This window comes from Seriola dumerili, unplaced genomic scaffold (genome assembly GCF_002260705.1).
Source record: "Seriola dumerili isolate Sdu_G_001 unplaced genomic scaffold, Sdu_1.0 BDQW01000036.1, whole genome shotgun sequence".
Lineage (NCBI taxonomy): Eukaryota > Metazoa > Chordata > Actinopteri > Carangiformes > Carangidae > Seriola > Seriola dumerili.
Window position 1 is genome coordinate 1,173,543 of NW_019174291.1, and position 21,517 is coordinate 1,195,059.

A 21,517-nucleotide genomic window follows, 5' to 3' on the forward strand; every position below is an offset into this window, starting at 1 on the left:
CATATTGTGGAAATATCTCAAAGCAGTGCCTGTGACTGTCACAGAATTTATCCAGCGATTGGCTGTTTTCCTTGGCGTTCACACTGACCTTTCACCACAGTGACTGTACGCCATATTTGGGGTGGGACACTCAAGCCGAAAGACAGACATAAGTGAAATATAGTTTTCCATCCTGGTTGCAGGCAGTAGTGTAAGTTTTGAATGGCAGACATGGGAAAATACATGAAAACCATCCAGATGAGGTCCTTCTTCTCAGGGATATTTACTGTATACATTCTGAGCCCTGGTTGTACCCATGGGAGAGATGCTGCCATCCCTCCTTGCCAACCTGCTGTTGGTTAGGTGTTTATTGCCTGTGTCTCTTGCCAGGAGCACTTTAAAAATGATCCTTTTACATGAACTTGTTGTAGTAGGTTTGGACAGTTTGTGTCAGGCCACACCCAAATGTAGGACTCCGTAGTTGTAGTGACGCTGCTTTTAGATAAAGCCTTTTATTCCATTAATAATCAGAATAAAGAAGCTCACTCTTAGAAACAGCAAAATTCACTTAAAACCTTAAAACAATATCTTTTGACTTTCTCAACGTACCTTGGTCATATAATGTTTCGCAGTTTATGTAAAATACTTATTATACTACAAATAATACTGGGTGCTCCTGGTGGGTCCCTTCTCCTGTTCAATAACTGCAAGGGTGATAAAACAGTTTCTCATGAACAAAGCAGAGCAGTAAACCAATAATAGTGTCTAATACGTGATTTACAGAGATCCATCTTTGTCAAAAACTTGCTGGTGGCTGAGTGCTAGTCCCACATAGAACAGAGCTCTTCTTTCAGTCTGTGGAAGCAAGATAACTGAAATGATTATTTAAGTCAGCAGTCATGTTAACCCTTGTAGGTAATGTAATCTATTCTGTCCTTTTCCTTCTATAAACCTGTTGATCTAGTTCATCAGTCGCAGTACTTTGAAATCTAGGGCCGAACAAGTAATTGAAATATTATCAAAATCCCAATATGGCAGAGTGCGACATCCAAATCGCAAGTCTTTGGTAAAGGTCAAGTGCGTCACAACATAAATCTTTTTGTGAAAATGAGATGCAAAAATTACAATTCCCATTAAAATTTTGACTCAAAGCAATATCTGCCAAAATGAAAGGGTTTGTTTTGTTTTTTGCATCTCATTCAACCCTAGTGAAATTAACATTTTTTAGATTTTTTTTTTACCTTCACACAACATAACCAGTCATATTTAGGCCCTTCCCCATTTTAATTAATTATAAAATAAACATATGTGTCTAAGCTGGCAGAGGTGGCACTTTGTATTAAAGAAGTGCAGGGGAAGAAAGTATTTGGCTGTAAGCTGGGCAGCAGAGGGATTGCTGTACTCGCTCACCAGGCACAAGCCACTCTTGTTAGCAACCTCACCATGGCAACAGCAGGGGGTCCTCCATATACCCCCCCCCACCTTCCCTTTACTTCTCCCACCCCACCCTTCCTCACCCACTCTGGTCCATTTCAGCAGACACATGCACTATCATTAGCTCTCACACAGACCGTCTTCTAGAAAGGTACACTCAGTTGCTGCCCAGTCTATATGCAGAGAACAAGGGCTGGAACAAATGCAATATTTTATTAAAACACTGGGATCAATATAGTGATGTTTTTCTTTAGTGCAGACATTTTCTCTGACCAATTCTGCTTGTCATATTGTATTCTCAGTATTTTTTTGACCTGTGTATGTTGCACCATATGGTCCAAGGAGAGCGTTGTTTGGTCTCTGCTGTGTACTCTACTGTAGATGGTTGGGATGACAGTAAATCTGGACTTGACTAGACTTGACTTTCTGGCAGTTCAACTGTTTACCAGGTTAAGTCTGTTCGGCATGTGAATGATGGCTTGTGTTCGTGTTGCTGTGTGCACACAGATTCTGTTTGCACTTTTATAGTGGAAGTTATAATGTAATAAAGATGCTCACTACCACAGATTTGAACTGTGACTACTATATTTGATCCAAGAAACCATCTCACGCCTCTTTTCTGGCTGAATAATGAGGTCCAATCTTCCTCTTTCATTAAGCTTAAAAGCTGTTTCAAATGATTTTTGTTTAAAAAACTAACAAATGTCTTCAGTTGATGCTGACATCACTGCCTGTGCTAATTTTAAAACTGAGACCTAAATAGCTTTGAAATATGGCTGAAGAACCGTTTCCAAAGTTGTCATATTTCAGAATTTACTAGTTTCCTAGTATGTCAGATTTAGGTTTTGTGATCTTGATCCTGATGTTGAAAGTTATCACTTTTTGCAGGTTTTTGTGGATGGTAGTGCTTTGGAAATTTGCTGTCATTTACGGATGCGTTTCTGTTTCACTGTGTGTGTGTCTTAGCCCCTCCCCTCACACACGGAGCAGATCAGAGATAGGTTGATACCTCTTTATATTAAGTACAGTTAAAAACTTTCTTTATAAATCCCTTTAAAACCAAAGATGTACAGACAAATGTCAAAACTGCCCCTCAGAAATGCGGGAGATGTCACAGAGGCTATGTCCATCTTTATATAAAGTCTATGGCTGATGCTCGTGCAGTTTAGAGGGAGAGAGCGTAACCAGGTCCCCTAAGCACCTCAGGTACAGACTGTCAGTAGACACTGAAATGTACCGATGTTCCCTAAATGCGGCATATGCAGGCTATGGCTAGATGTTAGCTAGGTGTCAAGTCCCAATCAGTCACTGCAGTGAATGCAACTCTAACAGGTGTATGGCCAAAATGAATTTAGTTTGAAAAGAGTGAAACAAGGAGCTCTAATGTAAGTTTTAACGTTGGCTGTGTAGCAATATTAAAAGTTACACATAGCTCCTTTAAAGTTATAGTGTTGCGTCATCACTTGTGTCTAGGATTACTGGTGTCTAGTCTAGGTTAGTTAGCACTATGATGGTGAAGTTTATGGCATACAGTCAGTGAAGGTGCTCCCATGTACAATAAACAGATGCATATGTTTGCTTTCTGTTGCTTTACTGTGGGAATGGGCACACTATTTTGTTTGGGGCTAATCTTGAGGTTTTATCTGTGTGAGAGAGAGAAAAGGAAATCGTATTGTAGGTGTGGATGAGTGCTTGTGCGCACACGTACAGCTGTGTGTTCTTACAAAAAAGGCCAACATGTCTTTCAGTGTGCCACTGCAGGGCAGAGCAGGGCTTTTGTGTTCCCCCGGACGAGATTCGTTAGCTCGCTGTCCTGACTTGTTTCCCAAAAGCTGGCACCCACCTCTGATGCCCCCGATGGCATTCGTTCCACCTAGAAACACATCAGATACACTCATCAACAGCTCCAGGCTTCTAATCATCTGGTCTGCAGAGGCCAACTCAACCATGTATGATCAGTATGAAATTAAGTGGGTTTATATTGGGTAACCTATATACCTATATTTGTCACAATGCCTCGCTGATGTGTGCGGTTTCGTACACTCGCCAGCTTAACCCAACTGAAATGTTTTTAGAGTTACGGGTGAAACAGTAGCCCAAAGGTCAGAGAAGTGGGCCAGTTACTGGGAAATGTCTGGCTTAAGCTGGAGAGGTGACCATCTGTTTAGCCTTAGCAGCTACTACCAAGGTGCCCACGAGTGAGTGACTGAGCTCCCAGTTTTTCTGGTGACACTTGTCCTCGGGCAGCAGTGGCAAACTGTGGTAGATTCAGCTGTGAAAGTATAAAAGTGTGGATGTAAAGCAGGGCAGTGGTGGGAAAAGAGCTTAAGAGATTTAGCAGACTTTCCTGTAAACACCTTGCTCAAGAGCACGTCAGTGACTGTTTTTTTTTTTAAGGGAGATTGATGTATTTGCTGTGACTGTCCCTACTCAGATTAGAATTACTTGATTAGATCCATTTTCTTGGATTTATTTACCTTGCCTCTTTGTTGTGTTTTATGCATCACACTTTCCAAAATCTGTGTGGAATCTTCTTCCTTGGAGAGTATGTAGATGAAGCTGTTGAGTTACTTCATGCTAATGACCTAGATTTACTCCAAATATTAGCTGTTTTTTTTATTGTGTTTTCACCCGTGTCTGTTTGTTGATCTATAATAATAATAATGTGGATCTCACATGGATTGTTTGGCCTTGGCGCAGTTGGCGGAGGTGTGTGCTCCACTGAGTGCCATTAGTTTTTGATGAGTTTCTGCCTTTTACTTGCTGTTCACCAGACGATGTTTATTGTAGGGCACTGGGTGTAGTGAAGTGGGCATATATTGAATGTGTATTTTTATATCAGTTAGGGATGAGTAGCAGACATTTAACAGACATTTGTGAAAATGTTACAAACATTCAAAATTGATAAGTAGTCATTTTTTAAGGTACACAAGGGGATGATGGGAGTATTTACAATGGAAAAAAAGAGATTTACTTTGAATAAGGCACGGACTGAAAGTGATTTGTGAATTGAAATGATGCAGATTCATCTCAAAATAGTATTTTTATTCTGCTTATTTGTTATAGTTTGACACATTTTCTCCCCTCTGCTCTTACTTAATGTAACTTTGAGCAAGCCTGTTTTCTATACAATAGGGATCTATATGCGTGTTTAAAATCCTTAAGTCCTTCAGCAGTCCAGTTTCTATACCTGTAAGCAAACAGCAAAATGTAAGAATGAAAATCAGGATTGGCTTCATGAAGCGTCAAAAGGAAGGAGCCCAGAGTCAGATACAGGATAAAGAGGCCAAATCTTAATATGTTTTATTTCAACACCTATTAATTGTCGTATAATCCACATGTATCTGTTTAGCTTTAGTCAACACAAATTGTTTTTGTCTGCCAGCTAGTGAGGCAACCAGTGCTGAACAGGTGGTGTTTTCTGGAGATCAGGCAACCATGTGAAGAGTGACGCTGTTCACAGAGCCTCTGTTAACACACACACACACACACACACAGACACAGAGACACACACACACAGACACACAGACACACACAGACACAGAGACACACACACACACACACACACACACACACAAAAACGAACCAGCAGACAAGCATAAAGGACACTTAGATGCTGAGAGTCAGAGCACACAGTCGCTCTGTTGTGTTCATTGTGTAATGGGGCTCCACGGCTGCCGGGCGCTCAGGTGTCGACTTGCTGTCTTCAGTGTCTTTCCTCAGGCCTGAGCTGCTGCACTTTAACCCATGCAGACACCATGTCTGCTCTTCCTGTTCTCTTATGTATGTTTGTATCTGTACTGAGTGTCTTGTCAGTATCCTGTCAGCTCTATAAAACTCATGTGTGAGATGGCAGTCAGACTTCAGTCAAAGTGCTATATATTTTAATGGTGATTTCCATATTTTGTGACAGATGTTAAGTTGTGAACTTTTAACCTCCATGTTAATTCATTTCCACACACCTTTTTTCAATTCATGCCACTCATTGTTTTGCATTCCAGTCACACAGATAACACAGTGACAGATTTATATGCTATCTACGTACGTTTCATCACTTTGCTTTTGCGCTGGCGACAGCGATGGTCGGACGCCGTCCCATACCTGTGAACAGTACAAACGTTCACTTGGACTCAAAGATGAGCTGGTTAGATTTTGGTGGTCAACAGGTCTAAGGTCACTGTGTGCTCAAAACACATTTTTGGCCCTAACTCAAGAATTCATATATTAATATGACAAAATGCACTTCACAATGCCTTCACTACACATATTATGAGTCTGGACAGAAGTACATGTAAACTGCAACTTGACTGGTTGGTGATAAGGCGGTCATTTTCTTTTTTGTGTCTGCCTATAGCTGATTTCCTTACGCTGTGCTTCTACTTCATGTTTCATGTTGTTTATTCTAAGCTGTATGTGATAAAGATGGTATCATGTGATTAGTACGTGTGTGTGGTAATGTGTGCTTGTTATTAACCAGAGGAAATGTTGCATCAGAAAAAACTGCCACTAGTTGTGTCCATAGCTGCTGCAGACTGGAGCTCTGCAACAAAAGACTGTAAATTGTGGTCGGGAGAAAAACAAAACCTGTGATATGGTCATTTCCACAACACTGGAGTTTCCCATTTGAGCTTTCCTTTAGGTTTGAACAGACTTGTTGGACATTTTGTTATTAAATTGGTAGTGGCAGAGAGATAGTAGCACATTGTAGGTGCTGTTGACTGTTGTGTTGTGACTTCCCCTAACACAGAGGTCTAATAGTTTCCTGCAGCAGACTGCAATCTTAAAGAAACACATCAGCAAACCTGCTCAAGCAACAAGCTCTGTCAACAATTTTCCTGAACATTTTTATTTCAAACCAAACAAATAAAATCGTGTTTTCAAACACAACTAAAAATCTCAAACATGGAAATTTCTTGTTTCAACCAGGTAGTCAGAGGATCTTTGAAGCTAAACCAACCATTACATTTCACTGGGATTATATCTCTGTCTTTGTCTGTTTTAACAAAAAAAGCTTGCTGACACCCACCATGGTTTGACTTTTTAGACAAATTAATTTTGGCATGAGGAAGAAAAATAATTATAGTGAGATGTTATGTAGAAGTTCTCATTCTGGGTCAGACTGAAGTGACAGACTGGGTAGAAACAGAGACTCTGAGCAGGGAGAATGATAGATGGGTGAGTGGGTGGAGGTTGCTGAACCTGTATTATGCAGTGAAATGAATGAGAGGATCTGACTCAAAGATTCATGCCTGTATGAAGTTCGAAACAATCAAACAACAGGTTTTTTGGATACAGAGACGATTGAAAGAGCAAAGGTGAAAGTAAAATGTTGAAGTGGCACCTTTTTTTTGTGGTTTTGGTCACCAGTAACAATACTCAACAGTACTCATCAGTGACATTGCTAAAAATAAGTCAAACCACCAGGTTAGTCAAACCTGGAATTTATAAAAGAGAACAGGTGAACGGTGAAATTATATGATGTGAGGTATTATTACAGAGATTTTGGGTGCACTCATCTTAAACTAAACCGGCTAAACTAAGGGCTAAAATCTGTATCTCGGAGCATGCAGTGACACAGGGTTTGGCGAACAGATCGGTGCAGAAAGGAGAATCAGTCTGTGCAGCGACAGCGAGAGAAACTGAGGTCTAGCCAAGGAGTGACTCAGCTCTTTAATCCGCTGCTGTTGATCGAAACAGAATAAATCTGACCCTTCCTCCGCCTGCTCTGATCATCACAGCCCTGCAGTGAATGATATGCTGAGTAATGTGGCAGATCTCCAGAGGCCAACAGAGAGCATCTCTGTGTGTGTGTGTGTGTGTGTGTGTGTGTGTGTGTGTGTGTGTGTGTGTGTGTGTGTGTCTCTGGGTGTTTGTGTGTGTGTGTGTGTGTCTCTGTGTCTCTGTGTGTTTGTGTTTGTGTTTGGAGTTCTGCACTGTCAAGACTGAGGAATCCAGTTACACTTTGCATACTGGGGCCAGATAATGTCAGACTGGAGGAGGGAGGCTGCTTTTAACCAACAATGTCGGGTAGTTGTCTTCTTCAGCTTCACACCCTCTGACTCATGTTAATAAAAATATTTAGATCTTACTCACAGTGTTCATTGACAAAAGTTAAGAAAATGATGACAGTTTTTGTTTTCGGTCCACTAGAAGAGCGTAATAGACTCAACAACGGGAGCATCGTGGTTTAAAAAAATAGTGGCCTTTATTAATTTGTTATTTTTCAAAAGGACATCTTGTTGTGCATTACCATTTACACAAAGACAAGGCCATCTGGATTTAATGTTTAAACAGGATGTTGACGAGCAGATAGAGACATGCGGTCTGCATTGGTCCATAGGTTTGCAAACTCAAGTTCCTGTGATGTTGAATGAAACCCTAAAAATTTAGTTTAAGAGGGTAAGGAGATTGTTCACGCCATGGAAAAACCTGACCCTGGTTATTACCATGTTTTTACATGAACTGAACATCTATGTATTTTAGAGCCAGCAATCTGAACTGAGGGCCCAAGAAACCCAATCTAAAGCAATGTTACATTTCCACAACTTCATCAGTGTAATGATGGAGTGAGGTGAGGCTGCTTTGAGTTTTTGAATGTACCTTTGGTGCTGGTGCTGTATTTGGCACATAAGACAGAAGGTTGGGTTTGAGCTTCCAGTGAGAACAACATGATTCATCCGGCCCTTGGGTAATATACAGTACAAGTCAGTGAGAGCAGCCTCACAGCAAAACTGGTCTGACTCACAGTCTGGCTAATGGTTATTAGTAGGAGTTTGAATGAGTCTGGCAGAAGCTGAAGAATGTCCATCAGCTGCTGTGTTGTTTTATTTAAAATTATTTCTCATAAAAACCAGATGTGTCCTCCATAATTAGGCAACAGAAGAAGAAATGTTAGTGATGTTTTGTTTTAATTATCGGTCATTTAAATTGTTAAAGAGGGCTGGAGGGCAGCTCATGCCAATTACTCGCAGTGTAAAATTGTTAATTTCAGCTCATAGCTTTTGTGCCACTGTATCTCATTTGCACCTCCTTTAAAAGTAAGCCAATTCTATTAGCAGCCTTTTCACTGCTAATTATTCTAAAACTCACACACATTTCAGTCCAATGTGACCTTCATCTATTCAACACACTCTTCTTCCTGCCATTGAACTTCCTCTGCCACCTTGTACAGCAGAAAGTGGAAAAATATACTCTGCTAACAGTTATGTCTTGTGATGAAAATAAACCAAACTCGTGGTGGTGGTGACGCTGCTGATTTTATTGTATTGGTGCTGAAATGTTTGCATAAGGTTTTGGCTTGTTAGATGGCTAGAAATCAATATAAAAATAATATCAATCAGACTAAATACTTGTGATTGACAGCAAGGTTTTATGCCGCAGAGATTCACTATCATCTGGTTTCTGTGTGACGATGTTTTCTGATTAGATTTGTGACTTTTATATGTTCCTGTGAATGATGCTGGATGAGAATGACTTGCAGATTCATTGTAAGGTTTTATATTTTCAATACGACGAGCTAAGGACATTTTCCAGTAAAAACTGATGCACATTACTAGAAACCTTTACAGTACATAAACGTTAAACACAGCGGCTAATGACCAGTTCGCAGCTTACTTCCTAAAACAAATGTATTATCTGGAATGTAATGCTTTCATGTTTTGTGAGAAATCCTGAACATATGATGGTCAAAGGCAAAGCGAGACAGCCTGTCTGTCACGGTCACTGACATGTTTTCTGGCAGCTCCCTCTTCCTTGTGGGGCCTGCCAGGAAATACATGCTGAGGGTTGCAGCGCAACATGTCACATGACTTGCTGTCATCCCTGTGACATTGATGTCTGCAGGACAGGAAGTGACGCGGGCTAAGTTCATGCGACTTCCCGCTGTACTTGACACAGAGAGTTAATACATGTTATTGACAAATTTGAAGGTTTAGCAAAAGGAAGGATCTGTTGTGTGGCTTGATGGAGCAGATATCAAATGTGTACTGGCTCTATTGAACATATACAGGATGTTTTTTATGACATTTTTATTGCTTGACAGCAGAGAATAACCAGAGAGAGGGAGATGTTGTGCCAGTCGGACTTAAATGTCGGATACTGTGGTTGAATGAGAGGCTTCCTCAACTTCTTCAAAGCCAGCAGTATGTCTATCCAGAGTGAGCCAGTGGTTTTTGTTTACAGAAAAATGTAATTACAGGCTGGTATGTACAGTTGGTGTAGAGCAGCGTTGTCAGTATAAGGCCATTTCACCTTTTTTCATGTATTCTCCAATCTACATGTACCAGCTTTTTGTTTTGGATCTCTTGCAAAGCACAGAGTGTGACACAGGCTGGAAGAAGCGGTACAGATGTGTGTAGAACTCATGACATCAAAGTAACATCTTATGTAATTTAGTCAAATGAGCCACTAGGATAACACATCTTATTATTTCTAACAGTGTTATCTCTTTGTTGTGTTCTGTGGTGTTGTGGAGACGGTGCGTCTGCTGCTGTGTGATAGAGGAGGTGTGTGTGTCAGGGCCAGTGACACATCAGTCTGAGGCCACAAGGCCGAGAGGCACGAAAGTTAGAGAGGAAGAGGAAACTGGACACACACTGTGGGTCAATGTGTGTGTGTGTGTGTGTGTTTGTGTGTGTTAGCAGATGTTACGCCATTCCTCTGCAGGGGACCAACGTCACACATCCTGTCTTTACTCAATACCTCTCTCACTCACACACACTCAGACAGACCTACAGTGCACCCAGGCTGCAGGAGCAGCAGCAGGACACCACCCTCAGGGCGTGGTCCATTGTTTGGAAACATGTTTGTGTTCGTCACACTCCGAGTCTTGACGCAGCAGTCATCTACCGCTACTCCAGCTTCATGTAAGAGAGAAAGAGAAGAAAGAGAAAATCACATTTGAAGAGTTATTTATGAGTCTAATAGCAGAACAAGCAATAATATCTACAATAATAACATGGAAAAACTCCAAGTGAAAAAATAGAATTTCTTGAATCTTCAAAATATTCAGGCATGGCAGAGAAACAGCATGTAAAGAGATTTAAAAAAACAAAAACAAAAAAAAAACAAGCAAAGATGGCAAAGCTATTTTTCAAACTGTTAAATTAAAATTATTGTAGGTTCATAAAATAATATGTTTGAAGCACAAAACAAAAGGGGAGTTGCATTCAAATTAGGCGCCTATTCACAGTGGAAGAACTGTATCAAAAGAGTTTCCATTCAGCCATTTATATGTGTTTTTATTCAGCTGTGTGCCCACACAGACCAGCACAGATGCAAGATAGCTGCTGTACTGTAGAACAGCTGATGGAATGTCGGATATGCAAACGTGCATGCCACTGCGATGCCACCACATATCTTAGCTAACACTTATTCTTTTATACTCAGGAGGATGTGAAAATGTAGAGGGGTTTCTCATGAATTGTAGCTTGATCTCATGATATCTTTGTGATATCCCTCAAGGGATTTAACCTTTCTTAGTTCACATGTATGATGGGACCAGAATGCTGAAGATTCACTTTGGAAAAAATATCAGATAAATAAGTTTAATATTTGAGAGATACAGATAATTTCACCATCGCATGTTGTGGTTGTGTTGTTTCTGTCTTAGGGTGATAATTATACAATTACATTTTACATACAACAGCTTATAACATTAACTTTTGCCCTATTTTTTCTTAGTTTCGAAACATGAGCAGTGTACATGCCTAAAACTTGTATTGGGGCTCTTATTTTGGAGGAAAACATAACTGATCTGTTTTAGTTTGTTATTTTAATATCAAAGGAAGGACAGACAAAGACTTTATCTGTAGTGCTTACGCATGATCATGACCAACACCCTGCAGACAAGTCAACACAACAAGAGGCTGATAGTCACAGTTTTTACTGTTGCTGGTGACCAGTTTTTGTTGCTGCGGATGTGAATCTGAAAAACTGAGTCTAGAGTTTTATGTGGGGAACATTAACATATCTCTGTACATAAGTTAGTACATGTTGACATTAAGACAGAATCTATTGTCATTCCTATCAGCCACACAAGCTTTCTTAGTTTAAAGAAAATAAAAACTGCCTATTAACTTAATTTTAGTCAATGAAAAGAGGCAGCTTGGCAGCAGTATTGTAGAGTAAGTTGATGTAGATGGATTTGCCTAAAGTTGGGTTCATGCTGTTAATGGCTCATCATAAAACTCAGCTCAGCTCAGGACATCAGCTCCTAACATTATGACCATAGTAGTGCTGGCAATAAAAAAAACGTAACACTTCATGATAGTTTTGCTTCATAATGAATCAAATGTCCTTTTTCCATCTTCCACAAGGATTGTACAAATATTTTGATGCACTGTGAATATCTATTTCTTTTAACAACCAGAAGGTACATATTTTAATCAAAATTTATTGGGATTTTCATTTTGTCACAACCTAGCTCAACAGTATGTGACCAAACTAGTCCCAAAACTAGTACTTACACCAGACTACCAACTTAAGTCATACATAACTAAACCTGTGACTAAATCTCTCTCTATCCTTCTCTAGAGCCCCAAATGTTTACTAGTGCACATCAGTGTAAGATAGAGGCGACAGATAGTACTAGTCCCAACCCCACCTCTCAGCATTACAACTTACTAGACAGGACGGCCGGACAAGCCCCCATTTTGCTCAACAGTATGTGACAAAGTGGGAGACCACACATAGTCTGCACATACTGATAGCTGTTTTAACTAAGTAAATAACAAAAGTGGATTAGGGTGTGTCTGTCTGCAGGTCAGTGTGTAGGCAGAGTGTTTGTATGAGTGTGAAACACAAAATGCAAAACAAAGGACAATGTCAGTCAGCAGGCCAGCGGAAGAGAATAAGGAAGGATGTTGCAGGCCTGCTTTCTAGCCTCCTGAGCCCAGCCTGCTCAGGTGTGTTGCATCCCTGACAAGGTCTCCGCCCCACCCACCAATTTCCTGGAACAAACAGACACAGCCAGCCAAAACAGAAGGACAAAACAGGGCTACCCCTGAGTCCGTCACAACATTTACGTAATCATGCCCTGGATTCTAAATCCAATCAGCACTTTTTATGACAGCTTAAAATATGAAACGCAAGTACATAACATTGAGAAGCTAGATAGTTAAATAGCAGCCAATATTAACTGTATATTACTGTAATTTAAAAAGTTAACATTATGGTAATATTAGATGTATTTAGCGTTTATTTACCGCCACAAGCTTCACCAGCAGCAGAGAGCAAAGAGTTGAGGACAGCAGAGCAGGACATGTGAGATGTAGGGCATCGTCGCAGAGAATTGGATTGCTTTCAGTTCGCAAGGACAAGGTGCAGCTTGTTTGCTGAATGTGCAAATTACATAGTAAAAGCCCACAACACACACCCCCACCCCTCAGCCCCTCTCCCTGACATACACAGTCACACACGCGCACACCTAACCATCCACCAGCCCTCCATCTACCTTCTATACCAAATGTCACCCTACATGTATAATGATGTGGGGGGGCTTTTATCCCCCTGCTTTCCCCACAAATACCTCTGCCTGCCCCAGTCTGCTGACGATACAGACCCATCACACTTCACCCAACCACACACACACACACACACACACACACACACACACACACACACACACACAGAGGCCTCCTCTTGAATGAAAGTGCGTGGTAATCAGAAGGAGTGGGTGAATCGATGGACTGCACTCCTTGAAAGGAGTATGTGGGATGGGGGGAGGGGATCTGTGAGGAGGGTGGTTGTGGGTGGGGGGGGCAGCATGAAGCTCAAATTGATGTGAGGTCGCTGAAAATGAAGATAGTGGTGCGAGACAAAAGAGAGGGCGGGTCCAGGCACGGAGAGGAGAATGGAGGGAAGGGAGGCAAATTGATTTGTCTGGGGGATGGTATGAGCCAGGGGAATAAGAACAAGGGTGAGTAAATGGGGGGAAGGGTGAGGAGGAGGAGGTGAAAATTGAAGGTGGGGGAAATAAATTGGACAAGGAACATATTCTGCGGGATGGCTGTAGTACAGAAAGCACCTTATATTCCCTTGATAAACACTTCCTCCTAAGATCTTGGAAAGCTGCTCCATTGGTTAGTTCACGGTCTCATTATTCCACATGAGTTTTTTAGTTTCTGTTTTTGGTGCTTTGTTTGTGTTTCAAGCTCAGAAATAACAAAGGTTGGACCCTCAATGGCTGATGCGTGTGGTCCACTTCATATAGAGCGTTGAAATATTAAAACCTGAAGTAGATTTTGGTTGCTTCCTGGTGTGCTGATGTACGTTACATTCATAAAATGAATCATAGGTGAAGTGTTCATTTTCAGAGAGAATGAACTGTAAAATGACTCAGACATGCTGTTAAGTGCTTGTAACACAATATGTGTGGCTGCAGATGTTGTAATCATTGTAGGATATGTGTCTGCACTTTGATGCCACACTGATGGCTTAATCTATTTATTGGAATTTGATCTTAACTCTGTTATTCACAGGGCGACTTTTTGGACAACTGTAATGGACGATCACTCCCCACAGGGACTGATTGAATTCCTCTATTACTTGCTTCCCCCTGTCTCTCTGCTCTGCTTTGTATTTGGCTTCTCACTTAAAAAACGTTTATGCATTTTGGTAAATGAGGAAGGGAGGTTAGGAGTGAAATTCTGAAGAAGAGCATGAGTAAATATGATAGGAACGATAAAGGAAAGGTGGGGGGATTCAGGCACTTTGAGCCCTGACGGATGCTGGGAAAGGAGCCAGGACTCAGGAGGTGCTGATAGCCAATCAGATGTTTTCCTGGTGAATGGATGGATGGAAGGGAGGGGAAGAGGAACAGGTGGATCAGATGAGGGTGGAGGATTGGGATGAGGAGGAAGAGAGAGTCTGATGCAACATCAGTGTGTTAGTTCACTTGCCTTCCTCTACAGATATGAGTTTTGTAGAAATGTCAACCTCGCTGTTTTTCATTGTTCTGTGAGTTTTGATATTAGTAGCATTGATGGCAGTTATATTATATCATGATTATTCATATTTAAGGTTTGTGTCTGTGCACCTAACAATGTGTGTGCTGGAAAAGCATTAAATCTTCTAAAGTTTCTCTCAAAGCATTATATCGTCCTTTTCTCACAATAATGCAGTTTCTCCCCCTCTAAATGTCTACAGTCATATCTATCTTCTTAGCCCATTGTGCAAAGAGCGTCAACACTGTTACCCCATCACTGGCTTTATTTACATACTGGTTCACTGGGTTGAAGCAGGAGAGACTGGTCGTGAGCTGGGTTCAAAATCTCATTTTCATGCTTATGCGGTTCTAGTTTGTTTACTGTCTCTCCCTTCACTGACATTTTGGCCTATTTCAAGCCTGTCTCATTGGACAGATTTCAGGTGATGTCTCTCATTTGTTGGAATCTCAAGCATTTACCCTTTTATTTTATCGTGGTTCATTTAGTCCAATTAAAATGATGCTAGTCCATCTTGGGTTACACCAACAGCCCCAAACACAACAACATGCATGTCACAGTGCAGTGCAGGTACCTTTTACAGCTCCCCTTTCATTTCAAATTGTCAGTGTGAGCCTAAATGACAGACAAATTTACAGACGCAACATTATCAACAGTCCTGTGATGGATTTGACCAGAGGAAACAAACTGTAGGTGTGATCGCACCTGTTACAACTGTCAGGTGCATCCCACTCGATGAAAATGGTGTGAGTTGCTGAAAATACTTTACTCTATGATACTACTTATGATGAACTGCCCTCAGCAGCACAGACTGCCACAGCGCTGTCATATTTCTGTCTTATCTTGTGAAAGTGGGTGGAATTTGGCAAAAACAGATTTACAATAATACTGTTGATGCTGTTTGTGTTTGTTTTCATGGTGATGAGGCCCGCAGACGAGAACTGAAGTCCGACTGTGGGACTCTGATGCTTCCTGTTCCTTCGTATTTTCGTTTTCTTCATGTCATCCTCACTACAGATGAAAAGTTCAGGCTAGATTTCGGTTTCCGCTCAGTGCTCAGAGGAGAGCAGATGGGGGGGATTAGAGTTTGATGTTTATGCTGCGAGACTGCAGACCTCGCTTGATCTAAAAGGTTCAGGTGGTGTCATGCTGAGCGTCTCAGTTCACAGATATTTTTGGAAAAGTGAAGAGTTCAAGGAAAAAAAGTAATGTATAACTGCATCAAGTACATGAATTTAAGGACGTGTCTTTTCTGAAGCACAAGTACAATTATTTCGATACAAAACTGGATCATTTCACACACAATCTTTATCAATTAATAATTTTAATCACTTCGTCTTGTGAATGTATTGCTAAATCATGTAACATTTATATTATATATGACTGCTGCAACATTTTGTTTAATAAAATAATGAGTTCACTGATACTGATATTACATAACACATCTATTTCTGAAGCAAATTATGTAATGAAGTAATTTAACTTCTAATGAAGTTAATTTCAGCAGTGTAATAAATCATAACTTGACCATAGGATAATATCCTTTCTGCCTTAATTAAATCAAGTATTTTATGAGATTATGCAAATTATCAGGCTTTCCCAGGCACTCTGCTGCTATGACCCCATCTCGAGTTTTAGGTGCTCAGGGACAAAGTAGCTCTTTAGGTAAAACTCTGTGAATGCAGATTGAATATGAAGTAAAATTCCAGGTTGTCATTTGTCAATTCAGATCACTTCTTTGTCACTATGATCCTGCTGAATCAGCCCCCTGATCACCTCTGTGAGTTGTGAGGCAACAGTGATTTACAGCCAAACTGTTTATTCACTCCAGGTTGAGTTAGTTTGAAATCAACAGTTCAGGGGAGAAGAGTTTCCGCCTCACATCGTCCAGCCACAATAACACGTGTCTGACACCAGTGACCTCACCGCCACCCATGAATGTGAGGAATGCTGACTATGAGAGGTCAGATGAGATTCATAGGTGGCCTGGTTACTCTCGCTTTTCACCTTTGGGTGTCTGGTTGGTACCAGACTCTGGTCCTATAGCCATGTGACTGCAGCCACCAGGCTGCAGTCTGGTGGCTGCAGTCACATGGCTATAGGACCAGAGTCAAGGTTGGTTGCTCTGATGTTGTGGTATGACCATGTAAAGGGAGCTAGCCTGAAGGGTGTACCTCATCTGTTAACTACTACTGACGCTAACACAGATCAGGGCTGCAACTAAAGCTTATTTTCATGATTAATTGATCATTGTGAAAAATACTCCATTACAAATTTCTAGAGTTCAAGGCGATGTCTTTAAATGTCTTGTTTTGTCTGACCTGTCAAAAACCTAAAGATATTCAGTTTACTATTTTTTAAGATATTTGAGAAGCTGGAACCATGTTAAACATGAATAATGATGACGACAGCGGAGCTGGTATTGTTTTCCCCTTGTGTTTGTGTGTGTGTGTGTGTGTGTGTGTGTGTGTGTGTGTGTGTGTGTGTGTGTGTGTGTGTTTGGTTTTCAGTACTTTGACAAGTTTATTAGGGCTGTCAACAAGTATTCTGAATTTGATTATATAATTGACATTCTATTCAATTCTATTATAATTATAGATATTTGAATGATTCAAACTAATCGAAAGTTATTTTTTGCGAGTTTTGAGTGCGCTAGTGTTTATATGTCTGTCACCGCAATAACATGACAACTGTGCAAGATACAGACATGAAACTTTACAGGTTTACAGTTAGGATCAAAATTAGTCTGAGCAGGAAGTAGGGAAGGGGCCATTGGCACAGATCACTGTGTCCTGGTTTCAATGATTCCCATCCACTCCAAGACACTAGGTAGTGTCTTTATTCAAAATGGCAGGCACATTGTTTAGTTATACTGACGGTTCATCTCTCTCTCTCCTCAGCATACCTCTCTGTCGGCCAGCCGTTCAGAGAAGGGTACCGGCTGGTCAAGCCGCTCACTCGGCGCCCGATGTCGTAACTCCATCGCCTTGTGTTCAGATGAGCAGCCGCACATCGGAAACTACCGGCTGCTCAAAACGATCGGCAAGGGCAACTTTGCCAAGGTCAAACTGGCACGGCACATATTGACTGGCAGAGAGGTGAGTTAAAAGAAACAAGAAGGTAGGAGACAGCGTTGTTGTCCATGACAGCACCCAGGACTAATGAGGCTGAAGAGAAAGAGTTGACAAGTAGAAGCAGTCTCATGGGTGAATACCAGGGTTTGGGTGCCAGAACAGAACAGAGCAGAACCCTGGGCCTCAGCCCAGAGATTGAGTTTTAAAGGGTTGTTCCTGCAAGTTCAGACCATGTTCTGTTATAGACATGTATAGTCAGCTAAAACTGTCTTGTCTCCCAGCACAGTCAAGACCTTAAACCCCTGAAGAGAGGCAGTCATGTTTTTCTTTTGTGTAGGTGTACGCCTGTGTGTTTAAATACACTGCAGTCTTTCTTCTTGTAAAAACCTGACCTACATTAGCTGAGTTGATAACTCCATCAGACTCAGTAGAAAGTTCATGTGCCCGCCGCTGGCTTGATCATGTGAGTGCTGTTGCATTCCGCCCCCATAAAACAGAAGACAGTCATATATTGCTGGTTTACAGTGGTGGTTTGATGCAGTCTTTGACCAGGTCACCACATGTTGTTAAGCCTCTTATGAAGCCGTGTTGGTTTGTTTAGTGGATTTCAGCTTCTGTTTTCATTACATGCTCTAAAACACTGTTTCTGTTCACTGCAGTGTGAGTGGTTTGATTGCTGTATTTTTTTCATATTTAACTTTGAATAAGGGAGAATGCTAATGTTAATACTAAAAATGTGTTTCATTTAAATGCACGGTTTATACAGTTCAGAGATTGGACTCTGCAGCAGAGCACATAGCTCAGCAGCTACAGCTCTGATAAAGAAATAGACAACGTTACGCAGTTTGAAAACTGAAGTTGTTCAGTATAAATTCAATTACAGCTGATTAGAACAATCAGTTAATTGATTAAAAAACTGATCAGCAACTGTTTTTTGTTTAAAGTCAGTTTTCGCACAAATTTACTAAAGTTTAATTTGAACTTTTAACTTTATTTAGAGTAAACTGAATATATACAATTATAATTGACATTACAAACCAAGCCATTCATCAAGAAAATAATCAGCAAATTAAATGATAATGAAAACAATTTTTTATTTAAGGGAACTATTTGTAAGTTTTGCTATTGCTACATAGCTTACATTAGCATTAACAGCTGTTTACCATAGAAGAAATGTTGAGTTCAGCATCAAACTTCATTCCTTTACTCACCAACAGCTGTCTCCAGAAGTGGAAACAAACACCAATGTTAACTCATGTCTATATCACGTGTTGTCTTCCACTGAAGTTAGCATGCTAACCAGCTAGCCCTGGCCCGTCTTGTCACTTTCTGATAGCGACTCACTGCAGCCTCCAATCTCCCCTGAAAATGTAGCGCTGCTCAGAGGACGTATTACAACCTCTTGTCTTGTCAACACAACAATAGCTGAAGCTCTTGTCAAGCGACAATCACCACCACCTACCCAGAAAGAAACCAAGTTTGGAGGCAGAGAACACGTACAAATAGCTATATAATATAGTTATTGTTCATTTGTTTTCCTATTGTTTCCTCACAGGTTGCAATAAAGATCATCGATAAAACACAGCTCAACCCAACCAGCCTACAGAAGGTGAGTGGTGTGTCATTGTATGTGTTTGTATATGTGAGCAGACTTTTGTGTGTCAAAGTAAAAGGTAAATGTAGAGGGGTAAAGATGAAAACAAGGAGATATACACAACATATACACAGAGTATATGCAGCCATCACACATATACAGATGTTTTCTGTTGTTCAGTGTCTTTTGTGGTGACATCCCAAGCTGACGGGTTTCTCAACTTACATACATCAAACTCATGAGTTGATGCCCTATTTTTCTTTAAGCAGAAATGAACTGCCTACTTTTTTTTTCTTATATTATAAAAGCAAAAGTAATTTTTTTCTATTTTCTTTCTTTTTGTGATCTTTGTCTCAGCCATGCTACCTTATCTACTTAACATCTGTAGCTGCATTATATGTGTGAATATGACCCAAAACTGTTTGTCCTTTTATTTTGAAGACGTAACAGTTGGTCAGTCTGGTATCCCAAGTTTGTTTATTTGCATCTGTGTTGCATCAGGAGCGCAGTAACATCTTCACCTGTTGTTTTGCCATATATGTTGTAACTGTCAGATGACCCTTGCTTGCAGCAGTCATCTGAACTTTGACCCTTTGGTATGTTATGTGAAACTTAATGTTGTGGAAGCAGGTTAAGAGCTGAGACAACTCTGCATCACTTCAGGGAGGATTTGTAAACAGAGTTTGTCGAGCAAATGTCCCAGTTGCACTACTGTTTGATAAAAGGCCAGTTTTAGGGATGATTGAAATCTGTAAACTGAATATTGTTTCATACGGACAGGCCATGAAGCTGGTGAAGCACTGCGCTCTGCTTTGTGTCAGTATAATATAACCATCATTTGTCCACTCAGTCCACTGGAACTAACCAGTTAGAGGCTTAGAGTAATGTACGTCACTGTATGCTTGTCTAGTGACATCTAGAGTCCTGTATTAACTACGTGTATTGCATTCATGGCTTAATGAGATTAAGCTCTCTCCTGTCTGAACTTGGCCTGCTGCAGCTATTTGTGTGCATGTGTGCTGCATGTGTTCATTGAGAGCGATCTAATTAAACAAAATTGAGTGAGAAACATCGCCTCAGGCCTGCGATCTGTTTTTAAGCCTTTAAAGTTGCAATGTTTTCCCATCCGGCTTTGTCGGTGGAATATTCACCTCTGGAAATCAAAGCAGTATTAAAAGATTGATACCTGTTTATGATATTTTTAAAATCGATTATTCATGCGGTCACTGCAGCTGCACCTCTCTGATAGCTGAGGAAATCTTATATCATTCATTGGAAAACATTGTCGTGTCACAGCATCTTTGGCTGAGCCAACGTTAGAGTGAAACACTGAAGTTTGATTTGGTGTTAAGAATGAAATTTTCAGACCTAAATAATTTCATAAAGCTTTGGCGTCTTCTGTTGTGCTGTGTGTGTGTGTGTGTGTGTGTGGGTGTGTTGTGTGTGTGTGTGTGTGTGCTGTGTGTGTGTGTGTGTGTGTGTGTGTGTGTGTGTGTGTGTGTGTGTGTGTGTGTGTGTGTGTGTGTTTGTGTGCATAAATATATGTTCAGCATCTCTCTTAATTCAGATAATGGGTACATCCTAGAACAGTTATGACTGATGAATATGAAGAAAAACATTTCTTTTAATTATTGATTAATCTTCAGATTTTCTTTCAATTAATCAATTAACTGACAGTGCAAAAGTCAAAAATCCAAAGACATTCAGTTTACAGTGATATAAAAGCAAGAAATACTCAAATGTTAAGAATGTGGTATCTGCAAATATTTAGCACAGTAATTTTAATTGTTTAATGGAGTCTAAATCAAGGCTTTTGACAGCATGTACTGTACTTGCTTTGTGTGTTCACACGTTTTGTCACTTTTGCATCAGATGTGCGTTGATAGTTTTAACCTGTGTGTACTTTGTGTGGTTTGCTTTGTGTGAACAAGTCAGTTGTTGTTCAGCGGCGACTCTGCTGACCAAACTTTGGCCTTGTCTGACTGTGAGTGTTTTTTTATCAGCACCTTGACTACAACAAATACACTTGCTCACATCATCGAGATCGATTCTGCATCACACACACACACACACACACACACATACACACACACACACTTACACATACACATAACTACCCTATTGATGAATACTCAGCTGGTTAGCTAACCAGTCTAGGCTGGGTTTGACACTATTGATAGCAGAGAGTTGGGTTATTGATGGTGTCTAGCTCAGTGTGGTAGTTGGGTCACCGGCCTAGATACTGGTCAGGATGGCAAGTTGATCACTTTGCTGCTCTGACTGTTAACACGAGAAAAAAACACACACATGCTTTGTCAGCCAAATCCTAGTATATTATCACCTTTGTAACTTGAGATGGCAAAAAAGTCATAATCATATTCTATTTTTAAATTCTAATCCTAATCCAACCTCATATTGTTGTTGTCACGGATTTGTTTAACAGCAATCCTGCTTGTGTGTCTACAGTTTCCTCTGTGTTAGTGTATCTGTTA

The 21,517-nt window shown here is 40.6% G+C and overlaps 1 protein-coding gene across 1 annotated transcript in view; it reads left to right on the top strand.

Annotated features, from left to right (window-relative positions):
- Window positions 1-21,517, top strand: part of LOC111216877 (MAP/microtubule affinity-regulating kinase 4-like) — a 56,478-nt gene that overhangs the window by 1,423 nt on the left and 33,538 nt on the right. Inside the window, exons 2-3 of the mRNA XM_022738519.1 lie at window positions 17,258-17,455; window positions 18,987-19,040. Of these exons, the coding sequence (XP_022594240.1) occupies window positions 17,258-17,455; window positions 18,987-19,040 (252 nt within the window). The remainder of the gene's footprint in view (window positions 1-17,257; window positions 17,456-18,986; window positions 19,041-21,517) is intronic.